The 15776-nt window shown below is 55.9% G+C and overlaps 6 protein-coding genes across 6 annotated transcripts; 2 read left to right on the top strand and 4 right to left on the bottom strand.

Annotated features, from left to right (window-relative positions):
- Window positions 1–972: 972 nt before the first annotated feature.
- On the top strand, window positions 973–2776 carry L226DRAFT_538502 (myo-inositol oxygenase). Its single transcript, XM_067681512.1, has 7 exons — window positions 973–1323; window positions 1393–1524; window positions 1636–1704; window positions 1789–1844; window positions 1916–2068; window positions 2129–2290; window positions 2346–2776. The coding sequence occupies exons 1-7, from the start codon at window positions 1266–1268 to the stop codon at window positions 2610–2612; spliced, it is 897 nt and encodes a 298-aa protein (XP_067531478.1). The 5' UTR covers window positions 973–1265; the 3' UTR covers window positions 2613–2776.
- Window positions 2777–3001: 225 nt separating this feature from the next.
- L226DRAFT_538501 (arginyl-tRNA synthetase) lies at window positions 3002–5725 on the top strand. Its single transcript, XM_067681511.1, has 5 exons — window positions 3002–3568; window positions 3833–4159; window positions 4212–4623; window positions 4680–5055; window positions 5113–5725. The coding sequence occupies exons 1-5, from the start codon at window positions 3269–3271 to the stop codon at window positions 5540–5542; spliced, it is 1845 nt and encodes a 614-aa protein (XP_067531477.1). The 5' UTR covers window positions 3002–3268; the 3' UTR covers window positions 5543–5725.
- Window positions 5718–8113, bottom strand: L226DRAFT_574356 (uncharacterized protein; the record flags this gene model as incomplete). The annotated part of the gene is made up of 12 exons (XM_067685023.1): window positions 5718–5819; window positions 5877–5942; window positions 6000–6217; window positions 6283–6575; window positions 6650–6678; window positions 6737–6877; window positions 6941–7009; window positions 7076–7086; window positions 7139–7500; window positions 7568–7709; window positions 7776–7965; window positions 8027–8113. The coding sequence occupies 12 exons, from the start codon at window positions 8111–8113 to the stop codon at window positions 5718–5720; spliced, it is 1710 nt and encodes a 569-aa protein (XP_067531476.1).
- Window positions 8114–8983: 870 nt separating this feature from the next.
- L226DRAFT_574355 (uncharacterized protein) lies at window positions 8984–9540 on the bottom strand (the record flags this gene model as incomplete). Its single annotated transcript, XM_067685022.1, has 2 exons — window positions 8984–8996; window positions 9050–9540. 2 exons carry the CDS (start codon window positions 9538–9540, stop codon window positions 8984–8986), a joined length of 504 nt encoding a protein of 167 aa, XP_067531475.1.
- An 804-nt stretch (window positions 9541–10344) lies between these two features.
- Window positions 10345–11408, bottom strand: L226DRAFT_574354 (uncharacterized protein; the record flags this gene model as incomplete). The annotated part of the gene is made up of 4 exons (XM_067685021.1): window positions 10345–10491; window positions 10559–10669; window positions 10704–10795; window positions 11342–11408. 4 exons carry the CDS (start codon window positions 11406–11408, stop codon window positions 10345–10347), a joined length of 417 nt encoding a protein of 138 aa, XP_067531474.1.
- A 297-nt stretch (window positions 11409–11705) lies between these two features.
- Window positions 11706–12260, bottom strand: L226DRAFT_538499 (uncharacterized protein; the record flags this gene model as incomplete). Its single annotated transcript, XM_067681509.1, has 2 exons — window positions 11706–11757; window positions 11809–12260. Coding segments are annotated over 2 exons (465 nt in total), but the record flags the coding sequence as incomplete, so codon positions are not given.
- Window positions 12261–15776: the final 3516 nt, after the last annotated feature.

Raw genomic sequence — 15776 nt, 5'->3', positions numbered from 1 at the left:
TCGACGTAGCAGCTCGCAGAACGGCGGAATGCCCATCCAGAACATCGATATCCAACTGATGCCAGCTGGAGATGGGGGCACACCCGACTAGTGGCCGAGAACGATAGGAGACTGTGAAATGCAGAATTCATCGGAGTTGCTACCAGTGTTACAACCCGTGTCGGAGCCACTGGATAAGAAACTTCCGAGTCGCCATCCGCTCAGGTGCTGGCAAGCCTGCAGGACGTACATGAGTATTCAAATCTATAGCAACGTCAGTCTCTCTTGCATATTACTGAAATGAATTTCCGTACTAGGGTTCGTCCAAGCTAGATCATCGCCTCCCTCCGAGGCTTATGGTGGCGAGAAGCAAGGAGGCAAACGGTACTGAAGTGGCTATGCAACAGTTTGATGCCCGTAGACGCCCGAGGTCTCCGATAATCTCGTCGGAGTCGTTTAAGTAGGTTCCTCTGTTCCAATCTCACCGCCACGTTCGCTGTGTAGACCTGTCGAATATCTTCAATTGCATATGTACCCTTTGGAGCGTACTTTATCTGCAATCGCCGAGCCAAAGCCCGGGTGTTCTGCCTCGTATCTTGGGCGAAGTACTCACAATCAACATTCTGTCAGGGTCTAGCTGGCTCCGCATGTTCCCGGCAGTTCACAGGAAGTTGCAGATCGTACGCCTGGGGTTCCACGGCGGATTGCCACTACACAAGGCTTGCAACCCCGAGATTCAGATATCCGCCTCTCGGACGAGAACCCATCACTGCCCAGCCTTCTGTACCTGCTTCGGCCGCAATGCCCTGCACCTCGCGGCTACCCTCAGACCGGTTTTGCCAACGTGTTCTCATGCTCAACACCCTTGTCTGTCCAACCATCGTGCGCTCTGTGCTCAGGTTTGGCGTTAGCGATGATCCAGCCCTGGACCGGCCGTCGGACCGGTCACCCAAAGCGGTCACTTGATGTCAGCTTTTTGCTCAAGCGATGTTGGCGCCTTGCCTTATGACCATCTCCTCCGCGCCGTCTCGCCCGTCTGCCCGTTTCACCTGGTTATGTGCTGTGAGCGCTGACATGTATATAAGGAGGCGAGTGGTCGGACGATGGAGACCAGGACGCCGCACCACTCCAGCCAGACACTGCACTGACATAAGCCTCTCCCTGGCGACACAAATTTCTCGTTGCTGCTACCCCGCACGCCGCATCACCCCTGCCCATATAAGCCGTCCCTGTCTGACATTGCTCTATACCCATACCCCCACCTCTGCCTCTCCTCTACATCCACCATGCGCCTCATCAACGACGGACACGCTCTCGACGAGATCTCGGACGCCGTCGACGAAGGTATGCCACCCGCGCGCCTCGCCGACCGCTCGGGCGTTCCGCTCAATGCTCACACTTCATTGGTCACAGTGAACAAGCTCAAGGGGCAGGTTCCCAAGTGGGACGACGCCTCGCAGTTCGATGCTTCCAAGGACAAGACGAACTTCCGCAAGTATGAAGAAGCATGCGACCGCGTCAAGAATTTCTACCGCGAGCAGCACGGTGCGTAGCGCCCCCTACTATGGATAACACACCTTCTGACTTCGCACTCGCACTCGATCGATCATGGTGTTCGCACCCGCTCCACTGCGTGCCCTGCATCCTGAACCTCAGAGAAGCAGACGTTTGAGTTCAACGTGCGCGTGCGGGCAGAGTTCAAGAAGACCGTGCACGCGAGAATGGGTGCGTGAACATTCTTGCCTCGAGTGCTGTGCCGTAGGCCGCAGGCTGCGTTCTGGACTTCCGACGCTGATCAACCCGGAACAGGAATCTGGGAGGCCATCGAGAAGCTCAACACGCTCGTGGACGACTCCGACCCTGACGTGCGTGTTTCTCCCGCCCGGCTTCGCGAAGCGCGTGCGACTGGACTAACGTTGCTACTCCGCTCTTCCAGACCAGCCTCTCTCAGATCGAACACCTCCTGCAGACTGCGGAGGCTATCCGCCGCGATGGGAAGCCGGAGTGGATGCAGGTCGCGGGCCTCGTGCATGACCTCGGCAAGCTCCTCTACTTCTTTGGCTCCGAGGGACAGTGGGATGTTGTCGGGGTAAGTTTGCGACTTGCCGTGTGCTCCCAGGTTGCGATGTGCTGACCTTGGGTTTACTAGGACACGTTCGTCGTCGGATGCAAGTTCTCGGAGAAGATCATTTACCCGGACACCTTCGTTGGCAACCCCGACTATACAGACCCCGTGTACTCGACCGAGTACGGTGTCTACTCGCCCCACTGCGGTCTCGAGAATGTGATGCTCTCGTGGGGTCACGACGAGGTACGCAGCATAACTACTTGAATCGTATCTCAGTTACTGAACACACCCCCGGCAGTACCTATACCACGTCCTGAAGAAGCAGAGCTCCCTGCCGATGGACGCGCTCTACATGATTCGCTACCACAGCTTCTATCCCTGGCACCGCGAAGGCGCGTATGAGCACCTCACGAATGCAGAGGACCAACGCGCACTCGAGGCCGTCCGCGCTTTCAACCCATACGACCTCTACAGCAAGAGCGACGAGCCGGTCAATGTCGAGAAGGTCAAGCCGTACTACCAGGGCTTGATCGCCAAGTTCTTCCCTGAGGTCATCGAGTGGTGATCTCGTCTCGCCTGCTGTCTCTGTTTTCTTATGTCTTCGACCCATTGCTTTTCCCCGCATCCATACCAATCAAAATGTAGCATAGTTTCAGGACCGTTACATACCAAGTTTTTGATGATTCCAGTTAGTCAGTAGTTAATGATAATATTCGTTCGGATCCCTCATGATCGGGCATGTGTCCTGGCATTGCTTTAACTTGGCCGCATCAATTGACTTTCAGGTCAAAATATATCCAACAATCGCCGGCATTCAAACGGTCTTGGAGGTCACAGGCTCGCCGTCCAACAGCGATACCTGTGCCACGAAATTACTTTTCTGTGACTCGTCGAACGTACTCACTTGCCATAAGAGGTGCTACACTCCCATAGGCGCCGGACAGCTTCCTTGCTCGCGAAATGTGACTCTGCTTCAAAAATTCCAATCGATTGGCCGCATCCTGGCCGGAACTTGTCCATGCCACTTATCTGACCCCGCGAAATCCCATTCTGGCGACCATCCTCTCCTTCCGACTGCCATCACTCCTCCGTGTATATAACTCTCGCTTTTCCTCTGCTTCTGTATCATACCCTCTCCGCCGCCTCCAAAACGCTCCGGCACTCCGTAACATACAATACCTGTCTCTTTGCCGAACAACTTTGAGCACCAGGCACTACACCATGGCGTCCACATCAACCGACACCGCCAACCGACCAAAACTCGGGCCTTCCCCGTTTTCCGTCCCTGCCGATCTCCCCAAACTCCCTGAGGTCCCGGGCACCGACCCCACCCGCTGCGTCCTCGACTCCTTCCGGATTTCCATCGCGAAAACTATTGCCGATGCACTGGAGCCTTTAACGATCGAGCAGGTCTACCAGGGCGTAGACTACGGAAAGAAGGGGGAGGACTTCACCGTGGCGCTCCCTCGATTCCGCCTTCCTGGAAAAGTGGATGAGCTGGCGAAGAAGGTTTTGGACAAGGTAAGCAGTCTCCCTCTTGCCTCGTTGGGTTCTGCTTGTTTGGTGTCATTTCATGGGGGATTTCGACCGGAGGGTGCGCGCTTAGGGTTAGGGTTATGCGATGCGCAACGTATCGTCCTCCTTGACCTTCCCTTCATGGTAGAGTATACTTGTGGTTAATACATGTCTACTCCGCTGTCCCACGGCATGCATGTGACATGCAAGAGTACTGTCCCTACGTTCATTATACATGTTCGTGGTCTGTGTACTGACTTTCGTCTCAAGTTCCAACCAGATGACTGGATCGAGTCCGTGACCCACGACCGTGCCTTCCTGCACTTCAAGTGCCGAACTACCACCCTCAACCGCCTCATCCTTGACCAAATCCACGCGCTCACCTACGACACTGAGTCAAAAAAGCCCGAGTACGGCTCAAATGACCTCGGAGAGGGCAAGCGCGTCATCATTGAGTACTCCTCGCCCAACATCGCCAAGTCGTTCCATGTCGGCCACTTGCGAAGTACGATTATCGGCGCGTTCCTCGCCAACCTGTACAAGGCGTGCGGCTGGGACGTCCTCTCCCTAAACTACCTCGGTGACTGGGGAACCCAGGTACGTAGCATTTTCCGCGTGAACTAAACCCTCGTTGACTCCGCCTATATAGTTCGGCCTCATTGCGGTCGGCTTCGAAAAGTACGGCTCGCAACAGGCTCTCGAGGAGAACGCGATCAAGCACCTGCTCGAGATCTACGTGAAGGTGAACGCCGACGCGGAGAAGGACCCGAAGGTCCGCGAGGATGCGGCTGCGTGGTTCAAGCGCATGGAGGACGGCGACGAGGAGGCGCTCAAGAACTGGCGGGTATGGCGCGAGCTGTCGATCAAGAAGTATGAGGAGGAGTACGCGCGGCTCAACATCCACTTCGATGAGTACACCGGCGAGAGCAAGGTCGGCGCGCAGACGATGGACGCCGCCTTGAAGAAACTGCAGGAGATGGGCCTCATCGAGGAGGACAACGGCGCGCTCCGGGTCAACCTGGAGAAGTACAAGCTCGGCAAGGCCGTCGTGCGGAAACGCGGTGCGTCCCCATGATGTTGTGTGTATTGAGAATTACCTGCTTACTGGCTCACGTAGACGGTACCTCGATCTACCTGACGCGAGATATCGGCGGGGCCATCGAACGGTACGAGAAGTACAAGTTTGACAAGATGATCTACGTTGTCGCCTCGCAGCAGGACCTGCACCTCGCGCAATTCTTCAAAGTGCTCGAGCTCATGGGTTACGACTGGGCGAAGAACCTCGAGCACGTCAACTACGGACTCGTGCTCGGCATGAGCACCCGCAAGGGCACCGTCGTCTTCCTCGACCAGATCATTCGTGAGGCTGCGTCTGTCATGCACGATCAGATGCGCAAGAACGAGGAGAAGTACAGCGCGATCGAGGATCCCGAGCAGACCGCACTCGAGATTGGCATCACCGGTGTCAAGATCCAGGACATGGCTGCCAAGCGGTGCGTCTCCGTCCTTGTTCACTCTGGCTTGGCTTGGTACTGACTTGTGCGATCCAGGATCAACAATTATACGTTCAACTGGGACCGCATGCTCTCATTCGAGGGCGACACCGGCCCATACCTCCAGTACGCGCACGTCCGGCTCTCCTCCATCGAGCGCAAGAACCCCGAGCTGCTCCCTCTCCCCGCGCCCTCGCAGCTCAACCTCGCGACCCTTGTCGAGCCGCAGGCGCGCGAGATCGTGTTCCTGCTCGGGACGTACCCCGACGTCGTGAAGACGGCGCTGAAGACGCACGAGCCGAGCGGCATCGTCACCTTCGCGTTCCGCCTGAGCCACGCGATCTCGAGCGCGTGGGAGACAGTCATCGTCAAGGGCGAGCAGGACAGGGAGAAGGCCAAGGCGCGCATGGCGCTGTACCTCTCGGCGCGGGATGTGCTGGGCGCGGCGTTGCGACTGCTGAGCATCAAGCCGCTCGAGCGGATGTAGATGCGTTTGTGTTGGGTGTGGTAGATATCGAGACTCGTAGTCGAAACTTTCCTAGATGTACTAGTGTAATGCATGCTACCTTCTTGGCTGAAGTGCTGCTGAGGGGAGATGACCCATAGGAAAAAGCCGATATACACACGCGCAAAACCCAGATTAACCAAATGTGTATGAATCATCACAACACCCTTGGGCTCTTATGTGCCTTGCGATGCAACGCATGACTGGCCTGATGTCGTCGCTCGTCGCCATTCGCACAAGGCGAGCCGTCCTCCGGCACCTGGAGGTACAACGTTCGAAAATTGTTCAGGACGGCTCAGCGTGCGCAAGGACTCACCGTCCCATTTGCGAGGAAGCTCGCGATGAGGTCGAGATTGCAGTTGTTGTGATCAAACATGTATTGCTGCACATCGCGAGCTTCGTCAGCAGAGGTAGTCAGGGAACAAAAGGGGATACACACCCCGAACTCAAGATCAGCAAAGACATGGGCATCTGGCCACAGCCGCCGTGCGTCCGCGTCCGACACCCTGGGATAGTTCCAGGGATCCGGCTTGCGCAGGAGGACGAGAGTTTCTTGGACAGGAGTCTGATCCTGTGGTGCGCTGAAGGAGACCCGCTCGACAGCGCGGATGGGCCAGAGGTGGCAGAGAAATCGCCAAGACGGGAACGCGCTAGACACTGTAATGCACCGTCGACTATCCGTTAGCTCCGCATGATCCAGCGAATCGTAGAGAGGTATTCACTGAGCAAGGGGACGCTATGCAAGCTCCCCTTGAGGACCGCCTCCGCGTCCGCGCGCAGGGTCTTGTTGTCTGGGTCATGTTCATACAGGGCGTCCCCGCAGATGATAGGCATGTCGCGTAGCCCGAGCGCATCAGGGTCCATGACAGGCCGCGCCCCCCAGAAAGAGTGCCCCGCGATCACCTTCGCGTACTCCTCAAACGTCTTCCAGTTTTGCGTGACTGAGGGTTCCTTTTGGATAGAGTCGTAGAATTGGCGGTTGCGGCTGTTCTGCAGCTCGACGACGGGCTGGTTGCTGGCGAACAGCGAATAGGTGGTCAGCGGTGAACGCGCAAATTCGAGGTGATAGGGATATGATGAGGTACGCACATCCAACCCATTAGGTCTCGTCGTAGGAGCTACATAGACGTGCCATTAGAAGAGGGAGGACACTCCGGAGACGTGCGTCACACATACGTTGATAGACATAGCGACAAATGCCATGTCAGGACGGGGAGGACCACTAGGGTATGCACAATCTGCGAGCTTGTCGGATGTGCACGATTCTTCGAGTATCGCAACGGAGGTGTTCGCAGTTGCGATATCAGATTGCCAACGCTGAGGGCACAGACGCATTAGTTCACATTCTATGAAGACGTCTTAGGACAGGAAGATGCTCACTAGGTAACCTTGCACCTCGTTGTATGTGATAGGGTCGACGGGATCGTCCATGACAAGTCGACCAGCACGCTACGTTGCGAGATATGTCACGACCATGCATGTAACGTAAACCAAGCTACTGCCAGTGAGACGTACCTCCGGGAACACTGCAAGCCACCAATCAGACAAGTATGACATGTCAGGAGGGAATGAACGCACTTTTCTGCAGATAACTCCCGATCAAACTACCAGGCTGAATACCCCAGAAGTGTATTGGGGCATCGGGACCGTCGAACGCATCGGCCATAGCCACCATATCTCGCACCGTAGCCGCAGTCCCCATGTACTTGAGCATGTCTGCTTGCTCCTGGTACTCGGCGTTCTCGAGGCAGCTGATTACGGTTCTCTCTTGCACACGGTGGAACATGAGGGCTTCGTCCGCGGTCTGCTTGTGCGTCCACTCTAGAGTGTCTTCGTCCCAGCTCAGCGGAGCCTCGGGATTGTCCAATTCACGAATACCCATGTCCCAATAGAACGTGCTCATATCGATCGAGTCTTCAAAACACGACAGCGTGCCGGGTCTGCGAACACCCTCGTCAGCAGCCAATAACATGTTGGTAGAGTGGAAGGGACATCACGGAGACGAACACGGAGATCCCTGGGGTACCCCTGCCACGCGGCGTCCACATAACGAGGTCGTATTCGCCGTTCAGACGTTGGTGCAGAGCATGTGCCTGACGATTCAGGTCTATCTGCGGTGCGCGCACGGAGGAGAAGAAACTCCACACTCCTGAAGAGTTGTGCAAGCACCATGTCAGTTCGTACCGCACAGGGAGAAAACGAGGGATGCATGCACCAGAGTGCAGGAAGACGGTGCCTTTACGCGTGTCGGGATTCGTGGCTGGATACCTCGCGAAGACGACGCTGCCGTCCCCAGTACTGGGGTGGTGCCAGTCTAAAGGGACTCTGACCTCGCCGCACTCAATGATCGAGCCTTCTCGACACGGCCGGGCGTCGTAGGCCCTGAAGGTCTGTCCTGCATCGTCCTTGATCAAGGAGATAGGTTAGCAGTGTAGAACCTGTATTCGTGAGGATAAGTAAACTTACAGAAGCTGTGTCTGCGGCTATCGCGCCACCCGCCAGCAGCACGCCCACCAAGAAACCTAGTAGCTGGCATTTGGGCAGACTCGGCATCGCGAGTTGCAGGAGTAAGTCTTGTCCACGCCTTATCTCTCAGTCTTCAGATGCACCAGTTGACTGAGCTGAGAATCGCTTCGAACGTGGTGGTTGCTGAGACGGTAAATCAGCCCGGATAATGATGAGGTTGTTACAACGCTGTCAAGTTACGGCAGCGCCCGGGAGGTATGTTCCTGGACGTTAGCGCTTTGATCTGAATTGTCTTGGCGGACGAGTCGATGTGCAGTACTTTCAGTACTCAAAAGGAGTGCAGTACCATCCTAGTCTGGCAGATGATGAAGCGGAGTCGCGGACGTTGTGGCCATGGCTCAACGTGTAGCGTACGAGCGTAATAACCAATGATCTAGACTCTGCAAGATTATCCGAATCCGTGACACATAACGACTGGGTACGAACACAGAGACTATCCATCATGCAGCACCACTGGTAGGTTTTGTGAGGTGTTCTGCTTCATAACACTATTAGACGTACCAATCAATCTCATACTAATCTGACTGCTGATCGGGAACTCTCCAACCTCCGCCCAACCGCTCCGACGAGCTCCGGGCCCAGTGGCGCGTTCGCGCGATGAAACGCGATGTACTCGGCACAGGACATCAATTCGTTGATCGCGTCCGTCGCTGCGTCGAACGGAGCGTCATCGGCAGACTTGTATGCAGAAAGCGCGGCCTGGGCACCCTGAAGCGCGACGAACTCGCTCCGCCCTTCTCTGTGACCTTGACTGTCTCCACCGCCGCAGCAACTCAGCCTTACTTGCAAAGCCATTCGCATGCGACGCAATGCGATACGAAATGATCCAAGCCCAGGATTACACGGAACATACGTGAACAAGGCGGTATAAGGCACCTAAGACACAGTCACTATCCGTCAGTGAGCGCCACTGGGACTAGATCGTCAGTAGACATTGCGAAACGTTGACAGTCAACAACGTACAAAGCGATCTTATACCAGCCAGGCTCTTGACCTGGGACTCCCAACCTCCGCGCCACCGCTTCGATGAGCTCCCGATCCAGAGGCACATTCATTCCCTGCCACGTAGCGTCGTCCCGAAGGACGAAGACGTGATACTTTGGTGGGTCGTCATAGTTGCGGTCCACGACAGGCAGAAGACGGTTGCGCAGGCGAGGAAGGTTGGGGAATTCGTGGTAGATGAGACCGGGCAGCATCCGTGTGCAGGTGGATTCGAAGTCATCGAGCTCTTCCTCGATCTCCTGCGGAGTCATTATGAAGAACTTGTCCTTGTAGACGAGCTCGCAGTACCAGCGCGTCCACCGCCGGCAACACTCGCTATCGAGGAGGAGCCCAAACGCCGTTTTGGGTGCAGGGCGAGGGGGAACACGAATCATCTTGTATTCATATGGGCGACCGAGCGGTTCAGGGTCTTGCGCGGAGGATTCGGGAGACATGGCCGCGATAGCGTTCATGGTGAGTAGTGTGAAGTCGTTAAAGAAGTGCGGTACGGACCACGGTCCAAAACTATACACTGCGGGATGATGGCGGTTCAAACCCAAGTCGCGGCTGACCATCATGCGCCAGCGCGGAGGGCCGGGCCGTCGAGCCGATGTCCACCACGCTGGCTCGAGGTGCACACATTTCGCGGAAGGATGCAGACACGACAACACGAATGACGTCTTCGAGTATAATGACATATACGCTTCAGGCTTCAATCTACCATTTCTCAAGCTTGCAACCCAGCTGAGATGAGTGCGGCGCACGTACTAGTCTTGCCCGCAGGGAAGGTCTGTTCAGACAGTCAAGATGGAATACTGCATATAAACTTGAAGACAGGCACCATGACACCTCAGCCGCAATGAGGACACTCTTCCACCGCGAATCCAATTGATGCCTATCAACGCTCCCATGCAGCCCAGTTCACGAATAATTTCTCGGCTAGAGCTGCCAAACGGAACCTTCAGCAACTAGTTCCTGTTTCTGGCACGAATTGCTTCGTAGATCAGGACGTCGACGGACTGCCCTAGTTCCTGCAACGTTGTAGAGTCCATTGGGAACTTGTCGGCGGGGCCGTGACTGACAATGAGTTTGCAGACCCGATAACCGTTCTGAGCGCGCGACACGACAACGTCCCTAACCGGGATGAGGTAGGCAAAGACGTTGGAGCACAGTGTCTCCAGCAGCGGACACACCATGGGTCCGTCAGGACCCATGCAGCGCAAGGGGCTCAGGAGCTCGTTGAGCATGTCGCAAGGTTGATACGTGGAAGAACTGCATCACAGATGGTTCGTCCACTGTGAGTCGAACCACACTTCCTCGATGTTCGATAGGAACGGCCGTAGCGAGCGCGCCCGGCACTGAGCGGCATGGAACGCGATGTACTCCGCACAGGAAGTCAGTCTGTTGAGCACGTCCGTCGCCGCCTTGAACAGAGTGTCGTTGGCAGACTTGCATGCCGACAGCGCCCCAACACCCCGAAGCGCGACGAACCTTCTCCGTAGCCTTGACTGTCTCCTCCGCCATAGGAACGCTATCGACAGAAGCCTTGTCAACTGCGTTCAAAGGCCCTTGCGCGGCAACAATCATTCCGGGCACGACGTTCTGTGCGGCTGTGAGGGTGCGGTCTCGTTGGTACTGTGTCGACGGCCTTGGCGGCATCGAGCACCCCGTCCGTGGTCGCCTTCGCAGTCTTGAGACCTGCAAGCTTGAGCCCCAGTTTCGCCTTGTCTTACCACTTGGTGTAGCCAAGGACATGGTGCATGGAGTTGATCTACGATTGAACTCGATGGATGTTGACTTTGTTCTGCGCGTCTTGGATGGACTTCTCCGCATTGCCTAGATCCGGTATCAGCCAACGCAGATTCGCCCCATACTCACGCCGCTCTACATACCAAAGCCACGGCTCATCTTGTCATCACAGTCCCTTACACGGCTCTCAGCGTTCTTGATATCGTCGTATCGCAGTTGCGCTGGGCTGTCCCAACATTCTTCTGGAGGATCTCCATCTGCTTGTTATACGCATTGGCCGTATTGTTCGAGTCGGCTGTCACTTTGTCGCGCTTCCCATCCCAAGCCATCTCAGCATTGTCGAGGTCTACCTGAGCGTCATCCTGGACATCGACATTCAAAGTCAATGACGTGCGATTTTCTTCTTCACGGCGGTCTGAGCGTCCTGGAAATCCTTCTGCGCAGTCTCGAAGTCTTCGCTGGCCGCCGCGCACGCGTTATTGACCTGCGCATCGAGTCTCGCCCTGGTCCCGAGTCAGAACATACTCCAGGATGTGTTCTCCATGTCCGCGTAGAACTCAAAGTCGGCGTTCTCGAGCGTCTTGAAAGACATCGTCCAACCACCTACAGATCCAGGCCGAAGAGCAAAAGCTGTGTGAACATCAAACGCCGTCCGTGAGCATGCGTAGCTGATGCAACGTGAACGGACGGGCGGCCCGCATGGCCAAACCAAGCAACGCCAGCCCTCGAGCTCTTTGGCGGGGCTAAAAGTTCTCAAGTGAGGGTCAGAAGTGTTCTGAGGTGTACGGGTATGCCAAACCTTCACGCAACAGTCCTTTTATACCCTCATATACTTGCAAGGTCATTCGCATTGTGTCGTGCGATAAGAAACGATCCAAACCCAGGAGGAGTACATGGAATACACGTGCGAAGACACGGTCACTACCCGTCAATGGGCGCCACTGGTATGGTTGTCAGTACACGCTGCGAAACGTTGACAGTCAACAACGTACAAAGCGATCTTATACCAGCCAGGCTCTTGACCTGGGACTCCCAACCTCCGCGCCACCGCTTCGATGAGCTCCCGATCCAGAGGCACATTCATTCCCTGCCACGTAGCGTCGTCCCGAAGGACGAAGACGTGATACTTTGGTGGGTCGTCATAGTTGCGGCCCACAATAGGCAGAACACGGTTGCGCAGGCGAGGAAGATTGGGGAACTCGTGGTAGATGAGGCCGGGCAGCATGCGTGTGCAGGTGAATTCGACGTCATCGAGCAGATTCTCCACTTCTTCCGGGGTCATTGTGGGGAGCTCGTCCTCGTAAGCGAGCTCGCAGAACCAGCGCGTCCAACGCCGGCGACACTCGCTATCGAGGAGGAACCCGAACGCTGTCTTGGGTGCAGGGCGAGGAGGAATACGAATGTTCTTGTATTCATATGGGCGACCGAGCGGTTCAGGGTCTTGCGCCGGAGACATGGCCGCAATAGCGTTCATGGTGAGTATGAAGTCGTTGAAGAAGTGTGGTACGGACCACGGACCAAATCTATGGAGTGCCGGATAATGGCGGAGTTGTGGTCGTTGTTCAAATGTTCCCCAATCACCTTTATGTAGCACGGAGGGCCGGGCCGTAGATCCGGCGCCTGGCAACACGCAACAGCACGCCAGCCTCGAGGTGTAGACTCCATTCCGCGGGACCAGAGACGACAACATGGGCTACGCCTTCGAATGCGATGCACATACAAGGTTAAAAGAACTACTGCGCGGTCATAATAATCTCTGACCTTACAAAGTTGACGACGGCCCGCCCCGATCGGCGACGTGATGAGCACGCTATTTTACTCCAAGTCCGCACCGCTCCTATACAGCCCAATCCACGAACATTCCCCGGGGAAAATTGAACGGAGCCCCCAGCAACCAGTTCCGGTCTCTGACACAAATCTATTCACAGGCCAGGACGTCGAATAACTTCCCTAGCTGAGTCTGCGACTTCCTGCAACGTTGTTGTGTCCATCGGGGACTGGTGCGCCGGGTCGTGACTGACAATGAGTTTGCGGATGCGACACCATCCCTGACTCGGGTGAGATTGGGCATGTGGGCAGGGACGTTGATGCACAGTGTCTCCAGTAGCAGACACGCCATGGGTCCATCGGGACCGCTGCTGAGCAACGGAACCAGGAGATCATTCAGCATGCCGCATGGACGATATTTGGGCGTGGAGTGGCTGATGACCACTTGTTACACGTTGAGGATGAACTGCAGCGCAGATGGTTTGTCCGTTTCGCTATTTTGTGATCATACTGTGTGTCATCAAATCACACTTCCTCGATGTTCGAGAGGAATGGCGGGTCGTGGCAAGGTTCCCTAGGTTCTCCCATGGCAGAATCTTGGAAGTCCAAGCACCTCGTCTCGACGACGGGACGTGTTCTACGAATATCATCTCCGAGGAATTCGGGCGTACCACGGCGCAATCCTTCTCCATGGGGAGGGTATCGAGCAACGCGTCGAAGGAGGCGGGGAAGGTCGTGAGTGCGAGGTGACAGTCCGCCGGTAGGCAGATGGTGGACAGGATGACCTGTATAATGAATGATGGCGGCCCCGAAGGCCGTGTTGACGCACATATAGCGAAGACGAACAAGCGACGCCACTCGCCGACCAGGAGAGTCGAACGTCGTCCCGTCGAACCGTTCAAGGAAGTCGATCCAGCAGAGGCCGAGTTCCCCAAGGCGCAAGCTTCCCGAGAGGAACCGCACAAGGTCGGAGACCATCCACTTTCGTCCTGTTGGATTCTTATCCATGGTCATGCCTGCCAGAACCAAGCGCATAAGACCTAGAAAGGTGTTGGCGGGGAGGAAAGGCACGCGTCCGTTCGTTCCAGGCCACTCACTTCCTTACACCATGCCATGCCGCGACGTGGTCGCTCTTGCTCCTGTAAGAGCGCAAACTTCAATCCACCTGCAATTTGCTACGAATGCCATCAAATCCAAACTCACCAGGCACCAAGATATACTGCAATATACTGCAATGTTCCATCTGAGCCGTTCAGCGGTGGCGCATCCGCCCCTCAAGTTAAGGGACACTGAACTTATTCCCGTTTACTGCTGTTTAAATGTTCACTGCTGGGTGTGTTGCGACGGCTATCCGCGGAATTGAGTAGACATCTCGTGACAGCGAGCATGGATGCTTGCATCCCCGTCCGAGCCCGACGCCAGCAAGTACGAAAGATACTCAAGGTACGCAAAGTGCCGCGAAAGGTTAGCATGCCGCAGTCGCCGATCCTGCCAAATAGACATGGCGCCAAATGTGGTCGGGGGTGGTTGCGATCTGGGATGGCGACCTGGGAACGCACAATGCAACTTGCCTTACAGAGCGACAGCGGCACCGCAGAGACGGCGATCACGTCGTCTATAAACAACAACAGTAGCAAAGCTTCCAACCAGTGTAGGGGTCTTCCCGAGGGTCTTCTAAGTATGTTACTTGACTTACACCAAGAAATGGAACTTCGTCAACGCCGATATGGCGGGCACTGGGAGAAACTGACCATTCAATACTCTGATGCGGCCGACCCGTGGCTCCGCATAGCGCACAAGTTTGCAAGTACAGCGCGTCCTCTGGTCCTAGCCGGCGTATGTCCTCTGAATCCCATGATGCCGATGTGGACGGCCCACTAAGACGCACCGTGACTAGGTCCCTGTGCATGATCAGCATCAACTGTGCAACCTGCGACGAATGCTGAACTTATCAGTCAGAATACTACGAGCCAGATCATACTCACTCACCTAGCTATCCTTCTACCTCACTTTTCGCACTTCGGGCACCACACTTACAGATAAAGGCAGTCGCAGTGGACGGGAGACACACCGCGTTGGCTGTAGACTCAGACATCCACTCGTCCGCACAGTCTCCATCTTGCGGTAGGTGTTACAAAGTATTCGGGCGAGGAAAGTGCGATGTTACTTCGACGACTCTGGATACCGACGCACAAGAGGTCCCTCGTTGCGAAGTCGCACTTGATCGATGAGAGGTGCTCACCAGACGACGACTCCGAGCCCAAGAAGCTTCTGACCTCGGATATTGAATATTAAGTACGGGTTCGAAGGGCATAGTGAGCTCTGGCCTCGAGCAAGTCTTTCGCGACAGCCGTGGGCGAATGATGAAGTCGGCGGTTCCCGTTGTGGCGGCGATTGAAGGTGGCGAGGGGCGAGCCTCAGCTGGGCGACTCGACGTTACAGTATCCCCTTCCCTCCCCACAATGGCTCCCCTTCGATGTACCCATCCTCCATCTTGCGCGAGCTAGACATGACTAGGACGGGTGACAAGACCTGCGATGGATCGACCACTTGACAACGTCAGCCAAGGCCAGGAGACGGCGCGGCGAGAGGAGGAAGAAAAGGGAGAAGTCCTCGTACCTCGGTGAGTACGCGTTCCGCGTTTTCTCGAGCACATCGCACGCGGGGTACTTGTCAATCACGAGGACTCTTCGTTCAAAGTCGCGTTGCATAGTCTCCGGAGCCCGCGTCGCGTCGCGCTGTCGCTCTACGGGCGTCCGTGGCGGCACAAGTCCCGAGAAACCTTGGTTGACGAGCTTGCGTAAACTTGTGCAGATGCCGGACGTCGACAGACAAAGGAACGCCTCAGTAGATGGGAGTATGGGAGTACATGAGGACAATGAAATCCAGACGGGGAAGCGCTGTGGCAACGCCGTGACCGTGAGGCTCACGACCACCCTGGCACCCTTCCGCCCTTAGCGACCTTTGTTCTCTCCTTCCCTCATAAACCCAGCATAGGACCCTCTCCTTTGACGCACCCGCGCTTTGCGAACTCACCTTGAGGATCTCGACGCACTCGCCCGCCACAGCACAGAAGAAGTTCATCATCTCATCTATGCGCTTCCTTGTATTCGATGCGGGATATGCTACCACAGGAGACAGGTAAGCAGCAAATAATGTCATAAGTGAGGAGGGGGATGTCCACGATGGAGGC

This window comes from Lentinus tigrinus (assembly GCF_003813185.1).
Source record: "Lentinus tigrinus ALCF2SS1-7 unplaced genomic scaffold L226scaffold_33, whole genome shotgun sequence".
NCBI lineage: Eukaryota > Fungi > Basidiomycota > Agaricomycetes > Polyporales > Polyporaceae > Lentinus > Lentinus tigrinus.
This window is presented reverse-complemented; position numbering and strand designations above follow the sequence as displayed.